General features: G+C 32.5%; 2 protein-coding genes and 2 long non-coding RNA genes across 25 annotated transcripts in view; 2 read left to right on the forward strand and 2 right to left on the reverse strand.

Annotated features, from left to right (window-relative positions):
• Nucleotides 1-212: 212 nt before the first annotated feature.
• Nucleotides 213-1739, reverse strand: LOC141446937 (uncharacterized). Of its 2 annotated transcripts, XR_012454012.1 has the most exons (4): nucleotides 1578-1739; nucleotides 1093-1336; nucleotides 732-822; nucleotides 213-347 (listed from the first exon to the last, which is right to left on the reverse strand). It is a non-coding gene; the product is annotated as an uncharacterized lncRNA (long non-coding RNA). The 2 variants fall into 2 exon arrangements; XR_012454011.1 differs by having other exon boundaries at nucleotides 1093-1739.
• Nucleotides 1740-1913: 174 nt separating this feature from the next.
• LOC141446933 (probable rRNA-processing protein EBP2 homolog) lies at nucleotides 1914-5075 on the forward strand. 3 transcript variants are annotated; one of them, XM_074113950.1, is made up of 8 exons: nucleotides 1914-2178; nucleotides 2269-2349; nucleotides 2433-2519; nucleotides 2598-2684; nucleotides 3467-3574; nucleotides 3669-3857; nucleotides 3943-4190; nucleotides 4822-5075. In XM_074113950.1, exons 2-8 carry the CDS (start codon nucleotides 2281-2283, stop codon nucleotides 5000-5002), a joined length of 969 nt encoding a protein of 322 aa, XP_073970051.1. In that variant the 5' UTR covers nucleotides 1914-2178; nucleotides 2269-2280; the 3' UTR covers nucleotides 5003-5075. The 3 variants fall into 3 exon arrangements, with proteins under 3 accessions (XP_073970051.1, XP_073970052.1, XP_073970050.1); XM_074113951.1 differs by having other exon boundaries at nucleotides 1914-2147; XM_074113949.1 differs by lacking the exon at nucleotides 1914-2178 and having other exon boundaries at nucleotides 2179-2349.
• Nucleotides 5076-5159: 84 nt separating this feature from the next.
• Nucleotides 5160-24733, reverse strand: part of LOC141446936 (uncharacterized) — a 165195-nt gene continuing 145621 nt past the window's right edge. Inside the window, exon 6 of the long non-coding RNA XR_012454010.1 lies at nucleotides 5160-5275. This is a non-coding gene — a long non-coding RNA (uncharacterized lncRNA). The remainder of the gene's footprint in view (nucleotides 5276-24733) is intronic.
• The window catches only part of LOC141446931 (diuretic hormone receptor-like), a 323691-nt gene continuing 308697 nt past the window's right edge, over nucleotides 9740-24733 (forward strand). For all 19 annotated transcript variants that reach the window (XM_074113932.1, XM_074113940.1, XM_074113929.1 and 16 more), the window contains exon 1: nucleotides 9740-9911. The gene's annotated coding sequence lies outside the window, so the exon portion shown is untranslated. The remainder of the gene's footprint in view (nucleotides 9912-24733) is intronic.

A 24733-nucleotide genomic window follows, 5' to 3' on the forward strand; every position in this document is an offset into this window, starting at 1 on the left:
GATTAAATTTGCAAAAAATTATAATTTTCAAGACAAAAATACCAGATTTTTTTAAAATTACCAATTATTAGAAAATACAATCTTCTTTGTTTTTTATTAATCTATTAATGTTTTACGCTGACGCTTCAAAGTTCTATTGAGACGAAGTTGACTGTTTTTTTTTTTCATTTAAGGTACATTAACTCACAATGCTCATAGCGTTTGGAACTTTCTGGCGCACTGTCAGCTCCAGGACAGTATTCCATTATTATACTGTCCATCATTGGAGAGGTCATCCTGGGAGATAAAATCTAAGGCGTGCCTCGTCTTACAAGTTCACTGCGCTAACAACTGCATTAATTTTCTGTCTAGATAAAGACAGAGAAGTTTATACAACACGTCACACCAAGAGTTATGGATTTAAGATAGTAAGAATGAGAAAGAAGACGAAGACCGAGAAAAAAAAATTGGTCAATTCAAGCAACGGCTAAAAGTATAATTAGGCATAAAAAGATAGCTTACAAAAAATTAAACTGCGCTTATAATGAAAAAGTGAAAAAGATCAGTTTTTCCTGAATTAGGGCATTTCTGAATCAGTAAAAACGAAAAAAAATTATTCAATAAAAAATCAACTTTATATTAGTAAAAAATTACTTTTTAAAAAAATATTTTTCACCCATTTGTTAACTAGTTTGTTGATAAAAAAGTGTACGAACATAGGGTACAAAATTAAAGACAAGAATACTACATACCCATGCGATCTAGTAAAATACTTGAGAACTACTAGTCGCTCTTAAGTGCAGTTTTTGCCGCTTTCCAGAGTTTTGTTTTGATTTCAATTGTCTGCAATTTAAATTTTTATTAATTTTATTTACTGATTCTTTCTTTGTTTTATGCAAGGTGCATTTTATTAAGGAATTTAGCTATTACTTAGTACAAAATTCATAATTATATCAAAAAAAATAATATAAGCAAATTGAAATTGAAATCAAGAGTTACAAAATAAGCAAAAGAGTATAAATTTCTACTGCTGCTAAAAATTAAAAAATTAAGTTGATTGATAATAAAATTACGAAACTGATGTTCAATAATAATATTTACTCTTTGACTCACTTGTTTCTATTCTTTAAATTAATTCGACATATCTATGGAATTAAGCTCCTTAAGTGCTCCAAAACATACTATTTTATATCCTTCAGTTTCATTGTATTGAGCATAAATGACATTTCCCAATTATGCAATAATTTTTCCATTTGTACATTTGGCTGGCTGTTGTACTTGTTGCATAAGTCAGATAGATTTCACACCGCTTTTGAAATGGTGCTTAACGATTTACTTAGTCGCTCTGAGTCAATTTCTATGAATTAAACAAGAAATATGATAATTATGTTATGAAAAAACAAAAGAAAGACACAGCCTAATACTTGAAAATAAAAAAAAAACTAATCTAAACCTAGTGTCAAAAGAACTTCAAAACAAAAATATGTGCATCGGACAATTATGAACTAAATAATAAGTCTCAACGATTGTTCAATAAATAATAATAATATTGTTAAAAAATAAGTTTGGTTGGTCAATAAATTTGTCAGCAACTTCACCTCATCGCCAATCAGAGTTGTTTTTAATAGTTCAAGGGTAACGCACATTATATATTTTACTATTACTGGGATAGATTACACGGACAATGAAAAGCTTGTTTGACAAATGACCACAGTCACATACCACAAGAGAGAATCAAGTAGCACCATTAAAGTCATTTTGCCAAATTACTCGGCACTTGTCACTCCATAAATTACATTTTTCTAGCACAAAAAAAGAAAAAATGGAAAAATATAAAAATATTTTAAAACTTATTTTACGTCTTAGAGGATCATGATGTATGTATCGATATTGTATTAATCGTGAAGGTATGTTTAGTAGTAGTAGTTAGGTAAGTTAGAATTTGAACGTTGCAGAGGTAACGCAAGGTTGCCTAATACGTTTGAGTTCTTTAACAGAAAAATTTCGTAAAAGAGAAGTGCAAAGAACAAAACTATCAAAAGTACAGCAACAATAATTTTTATTCCGTGTAAATTAAATGTAATTTCTAATTGCTTTTTTGTGTAACTACGCCATTGCCCTTTCCACTTTTCTTGTGTTTGTAAGGAGGGAGCAGGTCAGATACATAGGTAGGCAAGCGTCACGTGCATTTTGGTTATGGTGAGGTTTTATGATGGTTATGATAATTAATGTGGATATTTAATTTTCAGTTTTAAAGAATACTAGTGAATTAATCAGTTTATTTTCTAGAGCATTTAAATAATGAAGAATTCCAATGTTAATCAAGCGTCAGAAGAGGAAATGGATGAAGAAACTAGTGCTCAGATTAAGGTTATTGAATTCCTCATTTTGTATACTGTTCATTGAAAGCTCTTTGTTTCTTTTATAACAACCGTGATAATTATTCTTTATAGGCAATTTTAAAACCACCAAAAAAGAAAAGAAAGAAGCCTTTGGTAGAGGATAGTGAGCCAGAACCTGATACTGATTCCGAAACAGAAGTAAATTAAAACCCCTACAGTAAACAGCTCTACTTTACATTATTTTCCAAATTATTTCAAACTTTAAATTAATTTCAGGCACTTCAAGAAGCGTTTAAACAAGGTATTTTAAAACCTGGATTGAACATACCAGCACCTGAACAAAAACCTAAAATTAACAATGTGGTATGTCTGATTATTATAATAGGTTCTATTTTTTAAAACCATTTTTCTTTTAATTAGAGAACTCGTTGACTTTAAGACTAGTTTTGCAAGGTCAACATAAGAACACTATTAAAATGTAAAGTGCACCTCTACGCGTAATACATTTTCCTTCTAATAATCACCCAGTAATGTTGAGCATATTTAGAATCACCGTAATGTAAGTTAAAGATAACGATTTTTAAGCAGTTTTTGACATTCAATCCTAATGCAACTATCTCAGTGGACAGTTTTTTTTTATAATATGGCCTTTGAAAGATTATCATGAGGGAAGGGATCAAGAAAGACCTTACTGAACTAGAAAGGATCGATTGGACCTTACTCTTTAAAAATATTAGTGACATTTTGAATGAGAAATCCACAGTACAGTGTAACTTCTAAAAGCTCAAAATAAACTTTTTCAATTGCATTGGTCACCTGATTGGTTTCACGCCACATTCATTTTATTTAGTGCTGACCCATTCTTTGGTGACTGCATCATGAGGCATTATGATATGCGATAAAAGACACGATTCTCTTTAAATCCAGAATACCCTTTCTGTGCCAAGAGATCTGCTGGCCTATTGTGAATAACAACAAACTACTACATCCATCTACTATTCATAAAATAGATCTTAGTTTAATTTAATTTAATAAAAATTACCAAAAAAGGAATTAAAAATGTATAAAATTTCTTTTCTTATGTTAAAATATTTTTTTACTTTAAAAAATAAAAATAAAATAAAACAAATAATGCATTTTTTTAGCCATTGTTGAAGAAACGACGTAAAGAATTAAAAACAGATTTCGATTGGATTGAAAGATTAGATGTAATTAGTAAACTAGCTCCATTGGCTCCGGAATTATCAGTCCAGGTGTTCAAAATATTTTTTTTGATTTAATTATAGAGTTTATGCATTTTAAAATGTTCATATTTTCGAATGATAAAATATTTTTATTTATTTTTAGCTTTCAGAAAATGAAACAAAAAAAGATTCTGTGATTCATGATGAACTGAAAAGAGAAAGTATATTCTATCGACAAGCACAAGATGCTGTTCTCTCGGTGCTTCCCAAATTAAGAGAACTTGGTATAAAAACCCAAAGACCTGAAGACTATTACGCAGAAATGGCAAAATCGGATGCTCACATGCAGAAGGTAAATTTTATTCTAAAAAGCTTTAAACTAAAGTTGTTTATCGCTGACCAAAATTAACCAGGTATTTTACATAAAATATTTGTAGGTGAAAATACATTTAATTAAACGAAAAACTGAAGCAGAACGTAAAGAAAAAGTACGAGCAGTTAGGACTCAAAAGAAATTACAAAAAGCCCTACAAGCTCAGGCAAAAGTAGCAAAACAAAATGCCAAAAAGGAATTAATGGATGAAGTGAAGAAGTACAGGAAAGGACAGACAAAGGATCTGTCATTTTTAGAAGATAAACCTAAACCTAAACCAGTGCAGAAAAAGGCAGGGCAACAAAATAAAAAGTAAGTTTTTTTTTTTTTAAATAAAAGCACGATTTTTGTTGAGAATATTTATGAAAAATACAAAATTTCTGTTAACTATTTCATTGTTACTTTCCGCTTCGTCTTGAAGTATTGTTATCGAACAGATATTCGATTTTGTGTTCATCCTGTTTTGAGTTTTCCTAAACGTTTTAAAATCCCTTGAGTAAGAATAAGTGGTTGTTTCAAATTGGTCTGACAATCTGGAGTTTTTCATCTCCGAATAGAGCCATTCGTACCGACACAAAGTGCCGCTTTCTCCTTTCTGACTAAACCTAGTCTGGAGGCTTGCTTTCATCCAAATTAGAGTATTTTAGTAAATTTACGCGAGTTTCTGATAATAAACTGTTTCATCTGGCTTATCCAACATTCCGTCGTCTGCACTCAGCAGTGTTCAAATTTTTGGAAAAATAAGGTAGTAGACAAGATCAGCCCAAAAGTGTTCCGCTACTGAAGAGATAATTCAATTTTTCAACCATGTTTTTGTACGGGTCTATTATTTTGGTATGAATAGTTTGTCCTGAAGTGAAATTCGTTTAAATTTTCGTTTATTGTACCATTCACTTATTATAGTACATATAATCACTTCTAATATATGCATTTTATTTTAAAGGTCAGTTTTGAAAAGAAGATATAAAGACTCAAAGTTTGGCTATGGAGGCAAGAAAAAAGGGTCGAAAAGAAATACCAGGGATTCAACTTCCGGCTTTGAGAAACCAAAACAAAAAGGAAAAATGCAAGCCAAAAGACCCGGTAAAAATGTAAGAAAAAAGTTGAAAGGAAAGAGGAAATAAAAGTTTTGTAAAAATATATATGTAGATATATATATTTGTAAATATTATTCTAATAAATATTTTGATTACCTTATTGGAAGTCTTTTTTAATTGCAATCTCCTAGACTAATGTAATTTTAGTTACTAAGTTTGAATAAATTCAACTGTTACTTTAAGATATCCTTTTATTTTAAAATTCAGTTTATAAATTACACTTCTTTGATGTAACTGGAAAGTGATTTAGTCATATTTACGCTTGATTCCAAGTTCCTTAAATTGGCACCACTCTTATATCTGAAAAATATTTTAAAAAATGGATTAAAATACAAATCAAAGGATGTATTTTGGATAGGGTTGAGTTTTTTTTACGAACAGCACCGTAAAATTCTTAAAAATGTGTAGTACATCTAAGTAAACAAAAAGAAATGATTTTGGTAACAAAGAAGTAGACAGCATTTGGATTTCGCGTTAACACCAATCAACTCCACAAACTAAAACTCCCAGAGCTAAATAAAATAAAAAATATAAATGTAGTGGAGCTCTAATTATTTACTATTAAACTACTATTACATTATAAAAATTCTTTGAAAGAGAACTGTTCTTTCAATTAACAAAAATTATAAGTAAATTAATGTGACTGAAATTCATCTAATTACTGAGGAATTTAAAGAAAATATGAATTCTCACCAATACAAACTTATTTTAGGTCAATATTTACAAGAATATATATACAACATTACCAGAATATGATCTTCAATTCCTATGAATGCTTTAAAGTAAAAAGTAACTTGAAATAGAAAATTAATTTATTTTTAGAGAAAACAAAGAGATGACTATCGTTCTGTAAGTAGGAATAATTAGATTTCTGAGCCTCAGCGATGAATTTGTAAATGTGATCTATGTCATCAATGGAAGTTTAACTGAAATAATCTTTTAAAATGATTCGCGCAGCAAATCCAAGAAAATAAGAGAAAATAATATCTAGCTACTTGAGGAAAGGCAAAAACAAACATTACTCCAACAAAACACTATATTGAAGCATCGATACACAAATAACTTACATTAAGATTATTAAAAAAGACTACTTATATTTAGAGAACCATTTGGAACCAGTGGAGTGAAACGTTTAACAAAAGTAATAACAGTAAAATAATATAAGTGTCTTACATCTTACTGTGTTAGTTGTCGATAGTTGGACATTGCCAGCCATCATTATGTTCTGGCAGCGGAAAAACTTCTAATTAAGTTATTGTATTAAATATAAAACCTACATAGATATTAATAAAATAAAAATATTTACTAAATGTTGACATACTATTCAAATTGGTGAAAATGTGACATTATATCAAAGCTAACTGATGTAAAGCCATGTTGCACTGCAAAAGGATGGAACATATTTAACCAAATGCTTATTGCTTATAATCAGTCGCATAATTTTTGTAGAATTCTTTCTGTAAATAAAACCTAATTATATTTACATAATATAGAAGTCCAATAATAGTTTTTAAGTGATACTTGTGCTGTTAATTAAGAATTGGAAGATATCGAAATAGTTTTTTTTGGGGGAAATTACATTAAAATTTTTTGTGAATATTAAATTAAACAATTTGAAATATTCTTGGATAAATATCTATTCATATGGAATAAATTTTTAACGATAATAATAGAAAAATATTTTATATTAAAAGAATTATTATTCACATAATACAAATGATAAAATAGAAGTTATTAGTTTATAGAAGTGTTCCTAGATGGCAGACAAGTTCATAAAATTCAATACTTACTTTCTTCAACTGCCTATAGAGTGCAGGGTGGTTACTAATTCTCATTTCACGTTATTAAATCACAAAGAAAAATGTTTTGTTTTTTATAGATTTGTTATTCAACGACTTAATCGCTAGTTCTTTTTTTTTTAATTCTTTTAATCCAAGAGTGTATTCAAATAATGCTGTTTATCAAGTTAATACAATTATTATTATTTCCAAAATAACAAGTTATTCTTAAGTATATATTGGCAGGTTTAATTTAGATTTTTCCTTTTCTCTTAATAAATTTTTGTTTTTAAATGTAATTTTCAAATGTTTAATTACATATTTGTGCCCTTGGAGATTCTGTTTCGGTAGTTTATAGATTATGAATATGTGAAATGTATTTAGTCGTTAAATGTCGTTTTTTGCTGTAAATTCTATGTGCCACGCTGCATGCTACCGTTCACAGAAATTCATGAGTTCGCTAATTGTGCAGGTTATTCTCAGCTGAGGTAGGTAACACAGGGGTACCTTGATTATGGCAATTTCACGAATATTTTTGATGTTTTTCTTTATACTTAATTAATATTATACTCAAAACTTCACTGAGTTCTTACCCTCACTGGGCTTTGTTTTTTAAAAAAATAACTAAAAATCTCTTGTGCTGAACTCGTAAAACTAGTGATCCGAAATCGATTCTAAAGTTGAACCGAACAGAAAACTAAAGTTATTTCTGCCAATGCTACAATTGATTCAATAGGATTTTCTTGTTTAGGGTTACTGATTTTGGGGGTATTACTGGATGCAAGGTCATCGTCGTTGGGGAGGAGGAGAGGCTGCTCTCTCAAAGCTTTCACCTTGCCGAGAATCGCCTAATGTTATTAGAAATTAACGTATTCGTATCGCGAAGAATTGCAATTACTCTTTGTATGAAAACTATTGCGGCCATGCAGATTTATCGTTTTCATCGGAAATATAAGTTTTATTGTAATTATAATGAAAATATCGTATTACTGCTATCAATTATTATTACTTTTGATTTAAATACAACGTTTCGGGAGAAATTAATTATGTGATAGTGGCAAGAGAACTGAGTGTACACACCAAATTTTTCATGTCCAAAAGTCTAAAAACCTTATTCCTTCTAAAAATTTAAAATGGAAAAGATCACTATTGCAATACTCACAATTACGATCTTTTTTATGGAATATATTTTCAAGTTCTTGGTCATTTTCTCGCATTAAGGTATCCCCAGAGTTTCTCTTTTTACTTGCTCAACTCATGAAGAACAATATTAATCAATCGAAAGCCATTCTCAAATAAACTAGAAAATGGTGATTTTATAAGAGAACAGCTTCCAAAGAAGAATAAAATTATTAGAATCTATTAGAACTGATATTTGAAAATTAAAACAAATTAACTTTACACAATTTAAACATTATAATTATTATCCTTGCGACCCCTCAGTAATAATATACTAGAATTTCTAGACGTCCTCTTAGCCTTCCCCCTAAACCCTTCTATCCTTCCGAGGTCAAATATCTTATCCAACATTCGTCTTTCACGAGAAGCCCAGGGTACGACCTCATAAAAGGCAATTCGTCATCTTCCTCAGAAGGCCATACCCTTAATATGTAATTCTAACTCTCCGGACTACCCATTTCTCTAGCCAATGGAAGTAAACCATTGTGTCCTCAGGCATCAAATCTGTCCAAATGGATCCCATTCCTTCTTCAAACCTTTTTTAGATCTGAATGTGGGAATGGGTATGATACATTCACTCGTAGAGAAGTTGTGTTCGATAACTATGATTGCTTTATTCAAAAGTCATTGAAAATTAATAAGAACGTTTCTTTTTTTTGCAATAATAGTCAATGATTTCCTTATTAATCCGAATGTTACTTCTTCATTCGGTCTACTGTCTTCTATATGTAAGCTCTGTAAAAGTTTTAGTTGTCCCCTTGGCTTGGAAGCTGGTGACGCCTATGGTTGATACTTTTCGTTACATCTAGTAAAAGAGGAACTATAATAGCTTACACAGGTAACACTCTAAATTGCCATCATCAGAACAAAGTTCCTTATTTATTAGTTGTAATTTTAGGGAGGATTCGAAAACAATGCCAGCATAATCAAATTTAAAGAAAACCAGTTAACAGATAAATTAAACTTACACTGTTTGTTTACGAAAGGTGAGGATAAATTGGTTCAAGGTTGTTCCTAAGGGAAACAAATAAAATTAAACTATACTACTCCGGGTATATGAGTTAGCGAAGTTTATGGCGGTACAAAATCATATCCATTATAGAAGGAATGTACTTTATGATGGGCCATGCAATTTATAATTCTACAGGGAAGATGAACTTGAGTTAAAACTTGAACAAGATGGGTTAATGAAATTGAAATTGTTGATTAAAGATAGAGTTCGCATCCAATATCTTTTTCATTTCAGAGGTTTGGCATGGAAAAATTCACCTTTAAGTGTAATGGAGCGATAAGTTCAAACCCAGGAGAGCCAAGCTATAGTCGGGACCTGTGACTTTTTTAAACCTTTATAAGCCTTTGGATGGTGTATTGCCCATGCGGATTCTGCTCTTCATCTTCATGGATAGAGGAAACCTTTCTTAGTGGTCGACATCTGTCAATGATTATAGAATCTCCTCTAAGGAAGAAGGATGGGATCCCGTCAACTTGCTTTGCCAGACACATTTATAAAGTGTTTTGTTAAGTTTACTATCCCTCATTAATTTTAACGCTGGTACATTAGAAGGAAATAAGAAATTTCAAGCATCAGGCTCCAGGAAACGCGAGAGTGGATCACAGTTCCTAAAATTTTATTCGATCCATGTTAGCTCGATATTTACTCAAAAAATAAAAAAATGAGTAGTAAGCAATTAAAAGCGTATAGTATTTGTACGCCAATGTACAAAACAACGGCCGTAATATCAGATACGGTTGGTAGCACTGTACCATATTAGGCGCGCGGCGTTCAACACGAGTACTAGACAGAGAGTAAAAAACATCCAGTCTTAGTTTAGAGTGAGATCGTGTCTCTCGGAGCTGCGTGCTAAACATTGTACGGTGCCCGTGATACTCGTCTTGTCGTAATTTTTACACTCCAAGTTTTTTTTTGCTTTTAGTATAAGTTCTCCATTTTTTTTTTTCCAGTGGATTTCTTGCAACAAGTAAGTCGGTATTTTAAGATTTATTATTTTTATTTATTTAATTAAAAAAAGTTATCGAAAAAATTATTAATTGCATTAAATTGAATTAATTTTCGTAATTACAACTGACCTTCATTTGTTTCAAGAATCATTGTATTCAAATAATAAAAGCATCAATTAAATGATAATTTAAAATTGAGAAAACAATAAATTCAGACAGGATATCCTTTAAAAAATTGAAATAAATAAATAAAATAATTAAATAAAAACTATAACAGACAAGGCCTTCTTCATCGTATTGTTAATTGTAAATAGTACATTGATTTATCTGTTGGATTGAAAGTTGCACGTCAAGGTGAGTAGATGGTCAATTTTTACTATAAAGTGGCTAAATATTATAGAAACTTCTAATTCGATAATTCGTTTAACTGTTAACAACCCTTAATCAACAACCTCTACAACAGAACTTCTACTTCTAAATTGTAAGAGTGTTGTTAGGCTAGGGGGTGCCTGCTGGATCGAAATTTGGAAAAGTGTCTAATACCACTTACCCCTACGGGAGAACCTTTCTTCCCAACAGAACCATCTTAAAGAGCTTTCTCTTCTTCTACTTCTGGACTGCGTTTTCTCGTCTACAGACAAGACGCAACTGGGTATAAGAACCCGCAATCTCGCGAGTTAGACTCCCAGTAAACGTTAATTCCTTCCATTGATGTGTATCATTCCAGAAAAATGTTTTTAATTAAATGCTTACTCTTGATGAGTGTGAAGTTTTAAGAAAAATAGTGAGACAAATAAAAAGGGGCAATCAACTTACAAGTTTTTTTTTCTGATTTCCGGTTGGCTAACATTGACCCAAATCTGTTCACCAAGTCTTTCTTGGTAATAAATCAATAAAACTGACATTCCTCTTTCTTTGATTACAATCCGAAACAGACTTGCTAGAAATGATTGTTATCTTTAAAAATAAATGGTTCAAATAAGGCTCCCTATGATTTTCCATTTCCCGAGATGATATTTTATAAACTCAGACATGCAGAAAAATCTTTGATAATTAGTTACCTCCCAATCCTAACTTAGTAGATATTAGAAAAAGTTCTTAGCGAATTTTTTTATAATATATTCTTTTTTTTAATTTACTGTAAACAGTCACTAAGTTGAACTTGGTAGTTTTGATGTGAACACTGTAGAAGGTGGCAGTTCGCCAACAAGTTCATTAAAACTATAATAAAAGAAGTGGTTAGAGAAATGTTTTTATTAAAAGATAAAATCGTGTCAGACCCATCTCTCGTTAATTTGTACACGGCCATTATTCCTTAGAAGATCTTGTTTTTTTTTATTCAAAATACACAATGTAGGTCAATATAAATTAACAATTATAATAATAACTTATTCATGGGACCTTTATTAAACTTTTCTTTTTATATTATACTAAATGGTGATTAAATTATGATATGATACTACAAGATATGCTGCTAAAAATTACTGAAAAACATTTTTAACATTTCTCTTACTGAATTCCCAATTTTTTATTTTGGTTTTGGTTTCGAACTTTAATCTTTTGCTCAATTTAGTTAGATCAATAAGAGATTCACTACAATAAAATGATCTTTGAGGTCACTTGACTTTTATAACTTTTATCTTTGAATCAGTTTTTATCTTTAAAAAAAAAAAACTTACAAATGAAACACATTGAAAATTATAGCACATTCCGAAATAGACCTGTACAATTCAGCTCAAATCTATCCTAATAATTTCTGTTGCCCTAGCTTTGTCGACAAGTAAATTTGAAGATTACTTATGGTAGAATATCTCTTACTACTGAAAGAAAAATAAGTTACAGTCGTAAGATATTTCATAACTAGAGCGGTTAGAAGTTGAGGGGTACGTTATTTGTCATTTTACACACCTTCAAGGAATTGCAAAATAATACAATCAGCATGAAAAAAAGAACCTAGAACTGTTAATTTATAAATTATGATCGCTATAATTAAAGTTGGAACTGCAAGACAAGTGTCAGATGCATTTTACGGTAAAGTTAAAAAAAAAAAACAAAGAAAAAGTAATGCCTAATTTTTAAGGCAGGCTTTACGTCCAAATACCTAATTAGGTGAGTCGTGGACGGAGGCGACAAACATACTTTACTGTAAAGTTCTCATATTAAACATTAAATAAAATCCAAGACTTAGAGATAGGGAATCGAACCCACTAAACCAACAATACATCTTAGCTTTGCGGGTCTAGTCTATCTAACCGCCTAACATACTTTACTATAAATTTCTCATATTAACCATTCAATAAAATCCAAGGGCTATACTAGTACCGCAATACATCTTAGCTTTGCGGGTCTAGCCTATAACCGCCTAACATACTTTACTGTAAATTTCTCATATTAACCATTAAATAAAATCCAAGACCCTAGACCAGGGTGAATCGAACCCACTAAACCAACAATACATCTTAGCTTTGCGGGTCTAGCCTATAACCGCCTAACATACTTTACTATAAATTGCTCATATTAACGATTAAATAAAATCCAAGACATAGACAGGGTGAATCGAACCTACTAAACTAACAATACATCTTAGCTTTGCGGATCTAGCCTATAATCGCCTAACATACTTTACTGTAAACTCATATTAACCATTAAATAAAATCCAAGACATAGACAGGGGGAATCGAACCTACTAAACCAACAATACATCTTAGCTTTTCGGGTCTAGCCTATAACCGCCTGACATATTTTACTGTAAATTTCTCATATTAACCATTAAATAAAATCCAAGACCCTAGACCAGGGAATCGAATCCACCAAACTAACAATACATCTTAGCTTTGCGGGTCTAGCCTATAACCGCCTAACATACTTTACTATAAAATTTCTCATATTAACCATTAAATAAAGTCCAAGGGCTATACTAGTACCGCAATACATCTTAGCTTTGCGGATCTAGCCTATAATCGCCTAACATACTTTACTGTAAACTCATATTAACCATTAAATAAAATCCAAGACCTAGACCAGGGTGAATCGAACCCACTAAACCAACAATACATCTTAGCTTTGCGGGTCTAGCCTATAACCGCCTAACATACTTTACTGTAAATTGCTCATATTAACGATTAAATAAAATCCAAGACATAGACAGGGTGAATCGAACCTACTAAACTAACAATACATCTTAGCTTTGCGGATCTAGCCTATAATCGCCTAACATACTTTACTGTAAACTCATATTAACCATTAAATAAAATCCAAGACATAGGCAGGGGGAATCGAACCTACTAAACCAACAATACATCTTAGCTTTTCGGGTCTAGCCTATAACCTTTATGAACTACAGTGACGCCTTCATCTCTCGTTAATTAAAATTAAAGGTACAAAATTATTCAAAATCTTTAATAAATATGTATTGTTTATACGGTAAATATTCCAATTTAAAATAACCTGAATAGATTTTAATATTTCCTCTTTACAATACTTGTAAGATGTAATAAGGAAACCTAAAATTGCATTTAAAAATAAATTAATTGCAAAATTAACAAGTTTTGATTATACAACAAAACCTTAATGAGTAAAAATAGGCAAAAGGAGATATTTTTAAATATCTAGAAACAAACAAAAGTCAAGGTGGGGGAAGTTGAATATAAGATATAGAAATACAAAAAAAAGTTTAGTTAAAAAAAAAAGAAAAAGACGAATGACTTTTTAAAGAATTGATGCCATCCATGTTAAATATTTTGTAAAAGAAAATAAATTATTCCTTGGAAAGTACATTTTCTGTACCAGAACATAAATCGCGAATTCGGCAAAAACTGTGAAATGGCTGGTGGAAAACAAATGTCTTAAAACCGTACTAAAAAATAGTTGATTTCAATATCTGACAAGTTCCCAGCAATAATATACTATTAACTAACTCTTTTGTAACTCTTTTGAAAGAAATGAGATGTCACAGCATCCCCAGAGTCTACTACAATTATTGTTTTCAAGTTAAAATATAATTAAGAAACTGGTTTCCTAAAAAGAAGACTTTCTATTACAATGGCCGTGGAAAAAACTAATCATATTTATGGTCTAACCAGTTTAAGTGAGCCACAGAAAGAAAATTTGGTACTCGCGGTACCAAATGGCAACAATCACTCAATGCTCGCAAACCAATTTGACTTGATCGCAAAAGAAAAATTTAAAAATGTGCATGATCGCATTTTCACTTTGATGGGCATCAGAACGTGAGAATAATAGTTCGACAAGCAAAGTTTTAAGAAAATCTATAAATATTTCTGTAAAGAAATCAAAGTAAGAAGGAAATTACTTCAACAAAGAGTCTTTCCAGTTGAAAAATTTTCGACCAACAACAACTTCCCAAGCAGGAAAAATACTCGTAAAAGTCACAGAATTACAAGCAATGTGATTCACGAAGAATGAAGTGTGTGTGTGTGTGTGTGTGTGTTTTATCCAAGGATTCTCAGCCAACAGGAAATGAACAAACTGGACCACCTAGAGCGGAGGAAGGTAAAAGTCCTGTTTCCGCAAGAACCAGTCGCCCTGGAGGGAAAATCACTAGAGCGTAATAGGAGAAAAATAAAAAAAACTTGGTAGTGGGTTTCTCTAGCCTGGAAAAAGCTTCTAACTGACCATCACATGCCCATCAATACAGTCATCATTCAAAGTCATCATTCCAAGTCATCAAATAAAGTATTCATCCCACATAAGGCCATCATTTAGCACCAACAACTGCAGGAAATTGACTGTGAACTCTCTCAGGTAGATCGCTATTTCAACACAAAATATAAATACAGTCCACGCTGATTAACAAAAATGATCAAATTGCAATATTAGTCTAATTGATGTTATATTTTAAATATAACATTTTGAGTTTTTCTTTTTCAGTTGAGATGGTAATTTTGAAAATTTCTTTCACAACAAGGATTTGTAAAAATCAACTTTGCCACCAATAAGCAATTAATCTTATCATAAGACAAAATAATTAATAATAAATCAAAGAAATTTTCATCTTGTATAAACAATGCAATTTTATTGATAAATATATCAATTTTGTTTATTAATATATTTAATTGGTAATAAAATTTAAATGTTCGAAATTGAGGCGTTTTTATTGGAGTCCCTTGAATCCGAAAAAGTTGTTTCTGTTCTGAGTGAATGAAAACGAAAAACTCCAAAAAGTTTTTTTTTTTTTATTTTTTTTATTTTTTTAATCTTTTATTGCAATTTACCACTGCAACAGTTGTTGCAACAAGCAAATATGGTGAAAGAGAAAAGAAATAACGGGAAATCATGATTGGAGAAGGCACCCAGTGGTGCCACTCCAGTAACGTGCTTAAGATAAGAGAAGATCACGAGGCCATCTTCTCTTCAATCTCCTTAGAGGATTACCTGGTAATGTGGAGGAAGATAGGTGATCTATGAGAGGGTTAGGATGAGCTGCTGTAGAGGAATGAAATTTGAAGAAACGAGTGTTAGCAAGATCTGTAATGAAAGGAATTTTGAGGTCATTATGGATAGTGAGGTTAGATACATAGAACGGAGCGTTAAGAAGTTTTCGAAGTATTTTTGACTGTAATGTCTGGAGGCGTAGTGAGTTGGAACGCTTAGTCGATCCCCATACTTCGATCCAAAAAGTTAAAACTTAAAATTTATACTTAAATTCTACCAGCGTAGTAAGCTAACTGAAACTTATCGATCAGAATCTCGTAACCGGAACTAGGCCTCTTTTTTGAAATCGATTTTCTTTTCACTTTTCTCCAAAATAATTCCGATGATTTTTTCATGAAAACTTTCTGGCACACTCTTTTTGACAACTTGTTATGAATATTAGTTATTGGAAAATTTCATTTTAATGAATCTCTAGTTTATAGAGATGTTTATCTCTCGGGAAAATTGCTATTTCAGCTACGAGGGGGTACCCAAAAATAACCGGAATTGCGTTGCCGCGCATGGAGCTTATGTAGTACGCATTTCTGCCGCTAGACGTGTATAGCGCAATTCCTTGCCAGTTCAGTCCTGCCTGTGTTGTCTGCCTGGCTTGTTCTGTTCATCTGCAGTGATTGTTTTTACCAGCGCTGTTTTGTTCTTTTTTCGTTTTTTATGATGGCAAGTTTAAGTGAACAACGTGCAGCTCTGAAATTTTGTTTTCTACTCGGCAAAAATGCTGCTGAAAGTGTTTTAATGTTGAAAACAGCTTACAAAGATGACGCTATGGGAAAAACTCAAGTATACGAGTGGTTTACTCGGTTTAAAAATGGCGACATGTCGATTGATGACAAACCTCGTTCTGGACGTCCATCAACTGCCCGAATCGACGAAAATGTTGAAAAAAATTCGAGAGCTGGTGTTCACAGACCTTCGACAGACAATTGATCAACTGTCAGAGAGTAGTGGGTTATCTTGGAGCTCGGTTCAGCGAATTTTAACGGAAGATTTGGGGATGAAAAGGGTTGCTGCCAAGTTTGTTCCTCGAGTTCTGACTGACAATCAAAAAGAATATCGAGTTGAAACATGTCGTGCTTTGAAACAACGGCTTGAAACTGATCCAGACTTTCTGTCAAATGACTGGTGATGAGTCATGGTGCTATGGTTATGACCCAGAAACAAAGCAACAGTCGAGCCAATGGAAGACGTCATCTTCACCCCGACCAAAAAATTGTCAAGTCAAGTCAAACATCAAAACAATTCTGATTTGCTTTTTTGATGCCAAAGGCGTAGTCCATTCAGAGTTTGTCCCCCCAGGTCAGACCGTCAATCAAACCTTGTATTTGGAAGTTTAGAAAAGATTGCGCAATAGTGTTCGCCAAAAAAGACCCGATTTGTGGCAAACAGGAGACTGGTTCTTCCACCACGACAATGCACCTGCACACACAGCCATCTCTGTTACACAGTTTTTGGCTAAAAATGGCATGGTTCCGCTGCCCCACGCACCTTACTCGCCTGACCTGGCTCCGTGCGACTTTTTCTTATTTCCACGCATGAAAAAGGGCATGAAAGGTCACCGATTTGACAACATTGAAGAGGTCAAGAAAAAAACGAAGAAGGAGCTGTCAGCCATTTCTAAAGATGACTACAAAAAATGTTTCGAACAGTGGAAGCACCGGTGGGACAAATGTATTAGTTGTAATGGAGAGTATTTTGAAGGGGATAAGGTTGTTCTGTAAAAAATTTGTAAATAAATAGCTTTTAAAAAATAATTCCGGTTTTTTTTGGGTACCCCCTCGTATTTTAAGTACAACTTTACAAACTGAGAGAATTAAATGTGTTAACAAAAAAAAGTAAGAGTATAAATCTTGAAAATTATATTTAGATAAAGGCTCGTGTGTTCAACAGATTTTTATTATTATTATTTTTTTTGTTTACGAAATGTTATCTTAGAGGTCATCATAATTCATATCTTCAAAGAATAATAGTAATATTCTTATTAGATACTAGAATAATCTAAGAATATATGCAGCACTTTTAAAGGTTATTTTATAATTAAATTAATTTCTTTTTTTTTTTGTGAGTATTTCTTCAAAAATGCAGTTTAGATGTGATAAAGAAGCAAAAATATTTCTGCACTCTTGAAGAGAAGTCCATCTTAAAACTTGTGCTTTTTACTTTTAATTATATTTAATCCTAAACAATCAATTAATAAATTATTTTATGTTAAAAAAATAAATTAATGAAATTTATTTAATAGTCAAGAATTAAGATATATATTTATGAAAGAAAAAAATTATATAAATAAAGAACAAATAGCGACAGGAGCCATTATAGTAAATATATATGTAGGTATATATAAATATTCAAGTTTGTGTGTAAGTCGGTTGTATGTGTGAGTGTGTGTATGCTTTGAGATAAGATAATTAAAGTGAGTATTTGTTATTTTTAAATTTGTCGGAACAATAAAAGGACATACTGAAAACTCTGTTAGGAGTATTCACGCGTAAAATTTCACTTACTGCAATATATTATATATATTCATTAATGAACATATACATTTTAATAAATTTAGAAAAAAATAATTTACTTTAATTTTCAATTGAATTGGTAGTTTAAAGCGTCGCAGTTAGATGTTTTAATTGAAATTGATTTCTAGTGTAAAACTGGCATCTTTTCTTTTACCGTAATTTAAAAAAAGTTTTTGTTTAAACAGATTTGTGTGATGAAAAAGTATAAAAAAAGAAATAAAGAGCTCATCTGTTACGGTAAAAGATGAGCAACATGGTTAAATGTGTGTGTATAGTGGCCCTGCAAATGTCAACAAAAAAAAAGTCACCAACATGGTTAAATATGAGTGTAGGGATGGTCCTATAAAAGACTAGTGATTCGTCAACATGGTTAAATGTGAGTTTAAGGTAGCCCTATATTAGTCTAGTGAGTCGTCAACATGGTTAAATGTGAGTTTAAGATAGCCCTATATTAGTATAGTGAGTCGTCAACATGGTTAAATGTGAGTGTAAGATAGTCCTATACAATCTAGTGAGTCGTCAGCATGGTTAAATGTGTGTGTAAGATAGTGCTATATAAGTCTAGTGAGTCTTTAACATGGTTAAATGTGTAAGTAAGATAGTGCTACATAGTAAGTCGTCATAGTAAGTAGTAAGTAGTCCTATTCAGTAGTCCTACATAGTAAGTAGCCCTATATTAGTATAGTGAATCGTCAACATGGTTAAATGTGAGTGTAAGATAGTCCTATACAATCTAGTGAGTCGTCAGCATGGTTAAATGTGTGTGTAAGATAGTGCTATATAAGTCTAGTGAGTCTTTAACATGGTTAAATGTGTAAGTAAGATAGTGCTACATAGTAAGTCGTCATAGTAAGTAGTAAGTAGTCCTATTCAGTAGTCCTACATAGTAAGTAGCCCTATATTAGTATAGTGAATCGTCAACATGGTTAAATGTGAGTGTAAGATAGTACTATACAATCTAGTGAGCCGTCAGCATGGTTAAATGTGTGTATAAGATAGAGCTATATAAGTCTAGTGAGTCACCAAGATGTTTGAAGAACTATTTCATGAACTGAAATAGAAAGAAATAACGTTCAGTGCAAATTTAACTTATAACCTTGAAAAATACTGAGGAAAATATCAAGAAACAGCCAAGCTGTAGAAACTGCATTTGTGTTTACAAAAATTGCCGCTAGAGTTCTCCACCGAATGGAGTGTAAAGTAAGCTTACAGCCTATTTAATGGCGGCTCATAAGCCCATTTCTCTTATACCTATTTCACGATTAAACAACACAAATTCTCAACTTTTTGCTTTCTGTTAACGATAATTGTGTAAAACAGGAAGTATTATCCCAAAAGAAATATTATTTATGGCATTTTTAATGGGATTTTTTTTTCTTGTTTTAATCGAAAGTTTATCAAATACCTATGGGAGAAATGTTGGAAAAAATGTTTTAAATTAATTATTTCACTAATTTCTAAGCATTAGCCAATCACAATGCGGTACGGTTGCAGACTGTGGGCGTGTCATGCCCACCTCTAGTGTAGTCACGCCCCGTCCAATGATAGCGAGGCAGGGCTGATCACAGCTTACTCTAACAATGGCGCTTCAATACCTTTCACTTATTTTTCTAATTCTCTTATTTTCTCATATTTTATCAACTTTTTTTTGTTTATTTTAGAAATAATATTAATCTTATGTAGGTACTGAAAAATAATGCTACAAATTATTCGAAAAAAAAATCATTCTCAATTTTCAAGAAATTTTTCATAAATTAAGATTGTTTTCGAATAGTTTTCGCCAATATTCGACAATTTCACTTTACTTTCTCAAGAAAAGAATCCCCTATGAACACCCTCATGACTTTTTCTTACCATAATTTACGAATATAATTGAATTTTATTGTAACTTAGAATTGCTTTAAAAAAAATCAATTTAATAATAATGTCGATCGAAAGCGGTACATTCTCTCTGCACCAAACTATTAATTGAGAAAGAATTACAAGCAAAACTGACATTTAAGCTTTATATGAGCCATTAGATCAGCTCCAAATGAATCCGTTTGGCCAATTCACAGTAAATTGCAGGAAAAGCCTTTCTTTATAATAGCACCTTCCGCTGTATTGATTTTCTTTATTCTGGGTAGTTTGGTTAGAAATTTAATAACCAAATACTTAGAGGCTGTAAAACCTTAAAATATCTAAAACGGAAATTTAGAAAATCTTATTTAATCCCTCCTAAATAAATAAAGTTGCTTGGATAAAAACGATTGTTATAAATATAATGTTGCCACATGTGTGTATTGTGTAATCAAAGTTTAAATAAATAAATAGATTTTCTAAATAATCGCTTGCTTAGTGTAAACATATTCCATAGTGTGGTTGGCTGATTCTCTTGCCATTTTGAACATCAGTCTAACTTTTAAATCGTTCTAATATTTTATAGATGGTATGGCCGTACATTTTACTGGAATGGCACATAGACGGAAGTCCCTCTCTCTCTCACTCTAAAGAGTCTTTTCATGAATTCCTCTAGGAAAATGTTCCAACTAAATGTTATATATATCATCTACATGTACGCAATTAGTAGGCTAATGTTCACAGGAAGTGAAAGAGTTGTTTCTGGGAAAATCGATTCAGTAAAGACGCCTTTCCGGTTGGTTAATTTTAATCCAAATTAAGCCTAAAATTTGAATCTAAACTAAATTTTAAATTAGATAATGCACTTTTTGTTTCGGAGTATTTTTATTCAGTAGCCATCTCTGGTTATGGCAGACATTGGCAGGAATGAATTTAATTATTTTTGTTTCTATAACTAATAGAATATTATCGATTTGTCTATAACTCTAGAGTGACCACTCCCATGATTGAGTGGGCGGTAAGTGTACTATAATCTTATTTTAATCTTAAGGAAGCACTTGTAAAACTTCACAGAAAATAGAAATCTTGTATTGATTTGAGTAGCTTCTACTGAGTTGTTTTATTTATGTTATTTCAAATATTAATATAACCAGATTGTTCTATTTGTATTAAAAGCAGTAACTAGCTGCCTGCCATACGCAGCGCCACTACCAAGTTCGAGCTTTATAGTTTTAATTTTAGGAGGCTGTGTTCTTTGATTAAAACTGTCCGGTATCAACAATGGTTGATCGTCAAAAAGTGCACGAAAGTGTAACGTTGAGAAACACCCAACTTTTACAATTTTTTTCTCTTTTTCTATAAAAGTTAAAATTCCCAAATTTTCTTTATAATATAGGGAAAATCCTCCTTTGAAACTGTAATTTTTTTGCAACAACCTAGATCTGATAGGTTTCGAGAAAAAAGTTGCCGAAAATGAGCAAAAACGGCTTTTTCAAATAATGTTCTTGTTCTTTTTGTTACCTTTTTTGTAAACAATTTAGCGCCTAAACGCGCAGTCCAATTTTCATGAATGAGGTTTCATTCGATTTGGAATTCTGTGTAGATGTACTTTTTTGGCGTCTCGGAGCTGTACATCGAATGGGAGAGAAGTTAGCCCCATGTATGTGAAGCCCCCTCCAAAATTATTATTACTAATAACTCAGTAAAACTTAACCTGATTGTGATGAAATATCAGTCAAGCGTTCATTCAGGTTTATGCCATTCAGGCTAATTGTGGAAGCCCTAGGAATGAATACCTTTCTTTCACTTACTAACCCCACTTCCTTTTTGAAAAACCTCCCTCTTGGACCGTTCTTACCAAGAACTATATCCCAAAACTGGAGTCCCTCAAGGCCCACTTCTCTCTTAAACATATTCTGATATCCACATATGTCCAGAATCGAATCTCCATTTGAACATAAACGATATTTGGCGAAAAAAATTGAAAGATTGGAAAAAGTAAACTACGCTAAATACGTATAATTGCAATGACTTAGCAATGCAATCCTACCTTGCGCTTATCCTCTTCACTGACATCTGCAATCTTTTCGTTTAAGAGAAAAAGAAAACGCTTGATTCTGGGTAAGATGGCATACCTGGATATAGAATATGTAATAGGTGTAAGGTACACTTTCTTGATGGACTCCAGATTGGAAATATTGTGGAGTATGGCTAGAGCGGACCAAGGAAGTGTTTATAGGGATGAGAAAGGTTTCCCTAGAGCCTCGGCAATAAGCCTGGATGCTGTGAGCTTGAGTGAACGCTTGATTGATATCAAAACCGTATTTCAAGGCATCCTAAAACCCAGACAGTTTATTTTATCCCCAGATAGTTTATTTCTGGTAAAAACGAAATTGAAATACGGTGAATGTCAGTGCGCCCCCTTACTAGAATCAAGGGAAAATAAAATAAACATTTAATTATTTCACGAGAAATCATGATCGATTTGATGAGAAATATCGATCCCCAAGAAGGGATTGTTTTCAGCTTATCCACATCGTAGTCTGACAGTTTATTTATAAAGTGATTTACATAAATACCCTCTCTAGAGAGAGTTACTTCTTATTGACCTTGACTGGATGAGAATACGCTGTATAATCTGTAATCAATGTTAGCTTCAGTTTGAAACCTCTTTGTAACTACATAAAACTAATATGTTTATCCAAAGATGCTTTGATAACACTTGAGAAGTGTCTGGCGTTGGTTTAATGACCCTATCAAGAATAATAATGGCCTAATACGTTGCTATGGACACCACTATTAACACTTATGTAATGCTTTGTTTAACTATAATTGATGGGTTTCCTTACTTCAGGCTGCAGCACTTGAAGATGACGTGAGATCCAAAGAGATTTTACAGGTGTTAAATTTATAACGGAAATACAGTATTCGAGGTTTCCTAAACAGGAAGTAATTATTTTGAATGATTTAATCCATTATAGAGTGTTTTGTTTCCATGTTTCATTTTGACCGGTTTCGGATGTTCATTCATATTCAGAGATCGGTCAACAACAAGATTATGTAGAGAAAAATTTTGTTCAAAAAGAAAATGAAGGAAAATTCCATAAAAACAATTTCTATTTAAAAGAAAACCGTAAGTATTTAGAAAGAAAAATTTCTTGCAGATTTAAAAACAGATTTTTTTTAAAAAAAAGTAGTATTGCGTGAGATCCTATTCAATATAGTCTCTTTGCATTCCCAGGCCCAACACAGCAATTTCGAAATTATTACTCCTTAGGGATTGTTCGGGGTCTGTATTGCGAAAAATGTAAATTTAGTAAAGTTTTTGTCTCTGCAATATTGATCTTGTTTTCATCAAAGAAGGTTTTCATTAATAATATTTTATTGCTTCTGTACAAATAGGACCGTTTTCCACTCCTTGTCTCACCTAAACAGGAATATAGGACAATGCACGGTAGTATGTCCCAGATTCCACCTCCAATTTGTAATAAAGATACCATATTCTGTCAATTTATCACTAACTGATATTGGGCTGACGTCCCCAGGCCGTGGCCTACAATATCTGGTGGCTTTTTCCTCCAATGAAAAGCAATAGCAATAAATGAGGAAAAATAATAATAATAAAAAAAATACCGGCGTAACACAATATGGCATTTTCTTACTGTTAATTAGTACTAATATGGAATTAGGAATGTTTGGCAAATCCATTCATGGATATCCAGGAAAGGGATAGGCGAGGAACCCCATGGATCAATGGGTTTTTCTTTTTTGCAATTCACGATTAACTTGCAATTATTTGAGTTGGGTTTGTCAATAAATTTCACTGAATAAAATATCCAAAAAATACTGAATTTCTCCCAATTAATGATAAAACATTTTGGGAAATTTTTGTTTTTTTTGTTTTTTTTTGGCATTGGCTTCCGCCATACAGCCAGCATCGTCTAGGTGCTTATCACTAGAATATCACTCACTCTCCATTCTTACTTATAAATACTGTCGCTTCACACATTCATCCCTCTACTATATACAACTATTTACATACAAACTTACAACTAATGGATGGATCAGGACTCTATATTCCTGCCATCATTATAGCTTAACCGAAATTAAAATCACGTAATCCTTCTCTAAGCATTTTCTTCCATTCATTCTAATTCGGCTATAGCTTTTAAATACATTCATATTTCATTGCTAGCTCTGCTATCGACTTAAGCACATAAATGTTGGTGGAGAATATAATGTCTTCGTAGCGAAATGGTGCATCTAAATACCTGTATATATCGTCATACATTCGTTTCCTTTCTACCACATAACGTGGACATATCATTATTACATGTTTGAAATCCTCATCCTCATTGCAATCTACGCAAAGAGGAGAGGACCTTTTGTTGATCCTGTGTAGATACGATCCGCACACCGCTTGGTTCGCTCTCAGCCTGCTTATTGTCGTAACAACCCATTTATTAGTGACAGTTCCCTTAAACCATCGTTGCCTAGGTAGATTAGATTAGATTAAATTAGGGTGGCCTCAAGGCCTGCGCCACCGCGACCCCTATGGATCTATTGTGGCTCCCCGGCTTTAGAGCTCACCCTCCAGACCCGTCCGTTTAATCAGACTCTTAATTCTGGAGAGTGGCTCCTGGGTAAAGCTCTCAGGCCTTGGTTTTTCCTCCCCGAGAAGTAACATCCTTAGCCATACGAGCCCCTCACACTGACACAACACGTGCAGTGCCGTTTCTTCCTCTTCCTGACAGAACCTACAAAGGCTATCATCTGCCAGGCCCATGCGATGCATGTGCTTTCTGAGCCTGCAGTGGCCCGTTAATAGGCCTACAATTATCCTTATAGCCCCACGGCCTTGACGGATTAATTCTGCGGTCAGCCTCGGCGAATAGCCTCTGATGAACTCCTTCGCCTGTCGTAGCCCAGTGGTGGCAAGCCACCACTCCTGATGGTTGTCTAGGTAACTGATCTGCCATAGTTTTACAGAATCTACCTTTATCACCATTATTGTAATCTGTCTGCCATTTTTGTAGTGCTGC

This window comes from Rhodnius prolixus, unplaced genomic scaffold (genome assembly GCF_049639745.1).
Source record: "Rhodnius prolixus isolate KJV_2025 unplaced genomic scaffold, Rpr scaffold_7, whole genome shotgun sequence".
NCBI lineage: Eukaryota > Metazoa > Arthropoda > Insecta > Hemiptera > Reduviidae > Rhodnius > Rhodnius prolixus.